The sequence below is a fragment of the Chrysochloris asiatica genome, unplaced genomic scaffold (assembly GCF_000296735.1).
Source record: "Chrysochloris asiatica unplaced genomic scaffold, ChrAsi1.0 scaffold00048, whole genome shotgun sequence".
NCBI lineage: Eukaryota > Metazoa > Chordata > Mammalia > Afrosoricida > Chrysochloridae > Chrysochloris > Chrysochloris asiatica.
The window spans coordinates 14,505,705-14,511,790 of NW_006408566.1; the positions used below are offsets into that span (position 1 = coordinate 14,505,705).

General features: G+C 35.6%; 1 protein-coding gene across 1 annotated transcript in view; it reads right to left on the minus strand.

Moving 5' to 3' along the window:
• INADL (InaD-like (Drosophila)) overlaps window positions 1-6,086 on the minus strand; it is a 383,821-nt gene that overhangs the window by 352,071 nt on the left and 25,664 nt on the right. The window contains exon 6 of the mRNA XM_006862480.1: window positions 1,008-1,226. Within this exon, the coding sequence (XP_006862542.1) occupies window positions 1,008-1,226 (219 nt within the window). The remainder of the gene's footprint in view (window positions 1-1,007; window positions 1,227-6,086) is intronic.

Sequence of the window (6,086 nt, forward strand, 5' to 3'; positions counted from 1 at the left end):
AAATACTGCTAGTTGATGGTATATGGAGGGGATTATAATCATTGCAATGATTTGTTGAATATGAAATTAATAATTTACCCTGTAAATCTTCACTTAATTCACACACAAAACTTTTTATTTAAAGAACTACATAAAAGAAAAGGAAGGAAGAAAAAGAAAGATAACTAACTCCCTTTCATCTCCAACACTATCCAAATTCTAAGAAAAGGACATTCATTCCACTTCTTTCTAATGAAGTGTAAAGAAAATTCAGACTTAGGTTTAGTTCCCTGAATAAACCATTAAGATGCCAGCAAAAGGCTTTAGAATAGGCAGACCTTGGGGACACTGCACACTGGTTCCAGATAACCACAATAAAGTGACTATCACAATACAGCAAGTCACCGGAGTTTTTGGTTTTTCCAGTATATATAAAAGCTACATCTCTGCTATATTATGGATTCCTAGTGTGGCCTTGTATGATAAGTACTGGACCTCAAGGTTTGAATCACATGGTCAGCAGTTCGAACTCACCAGCTGCTCCTTGGAAAGCCTATAAAGGATTGCTGTAAGTCAGAAATGACTCAACAGTACTTAACAATGACAACATATTATAGTCTATTAAGTGTATAATAACATTATGAAAGTTTGGAATATTCTGAGCATTACCAAAATGTTACACAGAGATACAAAGTGAACACACAGTATTGGAAAATAGTGTACACAGACTTGTTCAACACAGGGTTCCCACAAACCTTCACTTTATAATGTATGCAATATCTGAAAAACACAATAACCAGGGCATGCCTACATGTATTTACTCTTCATTCTTTATGTAAAATGCTTCATCCACGGGTTATTTTATTTTCTAGTCTATATGTAGGATGTGCAGTGGCTCCACAGGATAAGTCTTTGACTGTGAACCACAAGGTCAAACCACTGTTCAAAGCCCTCGAACTGCTCTAATCTTGCAATACATCATGCTACTACTATCTAATTTAAGATGAAATAATGATTTGTATACTCACAGAACAAGGGCTCCTGTTGGTTTGAACAGGCAGGGCAACAGGTAAGGCCATAGGGGTTGGAGGGGTTATTGAAATTTCACCAATTGGGTCTCTAGCAACAAGCATCCTGACTGAATTCCCACAATTCCTCAGTACTTGTGCAACTTGCTCACTGGGCATTCCTTGCACATTGGTGTTGCCAATCTTCAAGATATGGTCCCCTGTCTGGAGTCTTCCATCCTTGGATTCAAGAAACAAAATAAAATCAATCTAAGAAATCAATGATATTATGTCTACAAATCACTAACAATTCATCAAAACTCATTTCTGGCAAATGGGCAGAAAAGAAATCACGTAAAAATGCCAAATAAAAGATATACTTTAAATAAATAACTGTATTGATAATAGAGTAAAGGAATTCCTTGTAGAACAAAATGCCAGGAGGATTTTATAGTCAGTGTTGTTGTTGTTAAGTGTCATCGAGTTGGTTCAGAGCAATATTGTTGTTGTTAAATGCTGTTGAGTTGGTTCCAACTCATAGCGGTCTTGTATGGGGTTTCCAAAGAGCAGTTGGTGGGTTTGAACTGCAAGCCTCATTGTTCAAACCAACCTTTTGGTCCAGTGCTAATCCTACAGCACCACCCCAAGACTCCTTAAAGTCATTAGGATATTGTTGTTAAGTGCTGTCGAGTCTGTTCTGACTCAGCGACCCTGTGTAGGGTTTCTGAGGAGTGGCTGGTGAGTTTGAACTGCCAACCTTGTGGTTCAAATTGACCTTGTGCCTATCCTACAGTGCCACACCAGGGCTCTTTATAATCAATAGGCTAGATAGGGGGTTCCAATTTATCTACATCATCACCAAAATATTTTATTTTCCATTTTTCTGATAATAATTATAGTCATTAGGGTAGTTATTATCAGAAAAAGGGAAAATAAAAAGTTTTAGTGATAATGTAGGCAAATTGGAACCCATCCAATTCTGATGAAAATGTAAAATGGGGTAGCCATTATAGAATGCAATTTGGTGATTCCTCAAAAAGTTCATCACAGAATTACCACATGACCCAGCAGATGCACTCCTAAGTATAGCACCAAAAGAAAGCAGGCTTTCAAACAGACATTTGTACACCAATGTTCATTGCAACATTATCCAAATAGCCAAAAGTTGGAAGCAAGCCAAGAGTCCACAAATAATGAATGGACAAGTCAAATATGGCATATACATACAAAAGAATATTATTCAGCCATAAAGAGAAATGAAGTTCTCATAGATAGCATGGCATGGGTGAACCTTGAAAGCATGCTAAAAAATATATAATTCAGACACAAAAGGAAAAATAATATATAATTAAACATATCACAATATTTAGAATAGGTGTATAATGAACTAAGTTTACAAAGAACAAAATCTATAAAGTTTATAAAGACTAAGGGCTCAGATTCCATCCATCAAGATGGCAGACTAGAAGACGCACTACAGGGACCCTCTAACATCAGTGATACAAGCGATAAAATAAAACAGACATCGATGAAAAGGAAGAGGACAGTGGAAATACCATTAAATTTATAAAACACTTTAAAAGATTTAGGAAAAGGAAGCAGATTCAATGAGGAAATAATCTTTACAGAAAAAAGGAAAAAAGATTTACTGAATTTCTACTTCTTACATTCTATTTACATTCACACTACACGAAATAAAATAATGAACTACTTAAGACAAAATTAGTGTTCCTAGAGAAAAATAGGGGCAAAATTGCTTCTATGACTCAAACCAACCCTGAGTAGAATTATGGTTCCACCAAATAATAAAAGAACATGTCTAATCATTATTTCCACAATTAACTTGACCAAAGAATAGTATTTCTGCATAAACTACATATTTAGTCACATCTTGTGCCTTATTTTTTTCCCTTTTTACCTCAACTCTTAATTTAAAATGATGTCATCTGCATCTGTCACTGAAAGTCAAACATTTTCTCCCTGACAGAAAAACAGGTGTTCTAAGGAAATCGTAAGTGCAAAAACAGTCATTAGTTGGATTGACAGAAAAGACACCAACAATGACAGCCACTTAGTCTGAGTCCAGCAGCCCCAAACATTGCATTGTACTGCTATTTTCTGATCATCATTCTCATTTTTTAGCTTGGATAATTTTCAAGGAAACGAAAAGGCATAAAAGTCCTATTTGTTCTTTAGAAGAAATCATAAATCATTGAAAGTTAATAAATAGCTATGCCAAGATTCAAATATACAGCATACAAATTAAACATCTAAATATAACAGTTTATTAACCAACAGATCCTTTCAAGAGAAGAAGAAATATGAATATGGACAAAAATCATGTGGAAGGTAGAAAAATTGAAGTAACTGATGCAACAAGGTATATTATTACCATTATTTGGAAAACACAAATATTTATATCATTTATACTGCTAATAAAATATACATATATATATTTCAATCCAAGTTAGCAGCTTTAGGCTACAAAACAAAAACAAAAACATTTTGTGCTCCAAGTTCTCTGACAGGCTGCTATGGGTAACAGCTTCAATTCAAAATTATAACAATTCAGGTCTGAGCTACAAAAACAGTAAAGAAATCAAATTTGCTTCATTAAAACTAAAATATGTCACCAAATACTTCTACAACACAGAAACTAAAATCAATACCCAAGCTATAAATAGATTCAAGGTTTGTTCCACCATCCCTGATTTTTAAATAAAAGGTAATATATCATTGATCAAGGAGTCCTGGTAGCATAGTGGATTATTAACTGGGATGCTAACCGAAAGGTCATGAGTTCCAATCTACCAGAAGCTCTGTGCAAAAAAAGGTGAGGTTTTCTGCTACAGTAAAGCTTTGTTGCTGGTAAGTACCTTCGAGGTGGTTCCAACTCACAGTGACCCTGTATAGGGTTTCTGAGGAGCAGATGGTGAGCTTGAACCACTGACCTTGTAGATCGAGCTAACTTTATAGTCCAGCGCATTAACCCACAGCACCACACCAGGACTCCTGGTAAAGATTTACAGCCTTAGAAACCCTATACAGGATCGCTAAGAGTTGAAGCAAATTCCACAGCACATAGCCATCACCTCTACCACCACCATGTCAATGATATGATGCAATGACTTAATAAGAATAATAACAAACACTCTGTGTCTAAGACTTAAAGGCAGACAGACACCAGAGTACTTTTAATAGTCTCTTCCAATGCAAAAGTGTCAATTATTCTATGGTCTTCACTATTCATTGTCCAACTTTCACATGTAGATGAGGCTACTGAACTCACCATGGCTTGTGTCAAGCACACCATAGTCCTCAAACAGCTTTGCTCTTGTAGCAGATTTGTCGATTTCAATACATCATTTGATTTCTTGCTTCCATGACTGTTGATGGTTCTTTCAAACCAAAATGAAGTCTTAACTCCAATCTTCTCTTCATTTATCTTGATATTATTTATTGGTACAATGGTGAGGATTTTTTTTTTTTCCTATATATTGAGGTGCAACCCATACCGAAGGCTGTGGCCTTTGATCATCATCAGTAAGTATTTTACATGCTCTTTGCTTTCAGCAAGCAAGGTTGTATCATCTGCATATCACAGCTTGTTAATGAGTCTTCCTCCAATCCTGATGCTTCGTTATTCTTCATAGAATCCAGCTTCTCAGATGCTCAGCATAAAGACTGAGTAAGTACAGTGAAAGAATACAACCCTTGCACACACATTTCCTAATTTTAAATCATTCAGTGTTCCCTTGTTCTGTTCAAAGGATTGCCTCTTAGTCTATGTATACGTTCTTCATAAGCACAATTAAGTGATCTGAAATACTCATTCTTCTCAGTGTTGTCCATAGCTTATCATGATCCACACAATCGAAAGGCTTTGTATAGTCAATGAAGCACAGGTTAGCATTTCTCTGGTATTCTCTGCTTTCAGCCAAGATCCATCTGACATCAGCAATGATATCCCTCATTCCTAGTCCTCATCTGAATCTAGACTGAACATCTGCCAATTCCCTTCCAATGTACTGTTGTAGCATTTTAAAAATTATCTTTAGCGAAATTTTTACTTGCAAGCGATATTTGTAATACATGATGATTTCTGTACTCCCTTGGGTTACTTCTGTTTGGGGTGGGCACAAATATGGATCCCTTTCAGTAGGATGGCAAAATAGCAATCTTCCAAATTTCTTTGTATAGATGAGTCTCTAGTGCTGTATTAGTTTGTTAAAAGATTTCAATTTATTGTCCGTCAATACCTGGAGTCTTTTTCTTTGCCAATGTCTTCAGTACACCTTGAACTTCTTCCTTCAGTACCACTGGCTCTTGATTATAAGCAACCTCTTCAAATGGTTGAACATCAACCATTTCTTTTTTGGTAAAGTACCTGTATATCCTTCCCATCTTCCTTTGATGCTTTCTGCATTATACAATATTTTGTTCACAGAATCCTTCAATATTTCAAATCTAGGCTTGAATTTTTCCTTCAGGTCTTTCAGCTTGAGAAATTCTGATGGTGTTCTTCCCTTTTAATTGTCTAACACCAGGTCTTTGTACATTTCATTATAATATCTGACTTCGTTTTCTTAAACTACCCTTTGAAACTTTCTGTTCTGCTCTTTTACTTCATCTTTTACATTTGCTTTAGCATCTCTAAACTGGAGAGCAAGTTTCAGAGTCTCTTCTGACATCCATTTTGGTCTTTCCTTCTTTCCAGTCTTCTAAATGACCTTTTGCTTTCTTCCTATATGATGTTCTTAATGTCTTCCTACAACTCTTTCTGGTCTTTGGTCATTAGTGTCTAACACATCAAATCTGTTCTTCAGTTCATCTCTTAAATTCAGGTGAGAGATGGTCAAGGTCATATTTTGGCTCTTATGGACTTGTTTTAATTTTCTTCAACATCAACTTGAATTTGCATATGAACAATGGATGGGCTGTTCCATAGTCAGCCCCTGGTCTTGTTTTGGTTAATAATATGGAGCTTTTCCACCATCTCTTTCCACAGGTAAAGTCAATTTGATTTTTGTATATTCCATCTGGTGAGGTTCATGAGTATACTCATCTTTAATGTTGTTTAAAAAAGTTATTTACAATGAA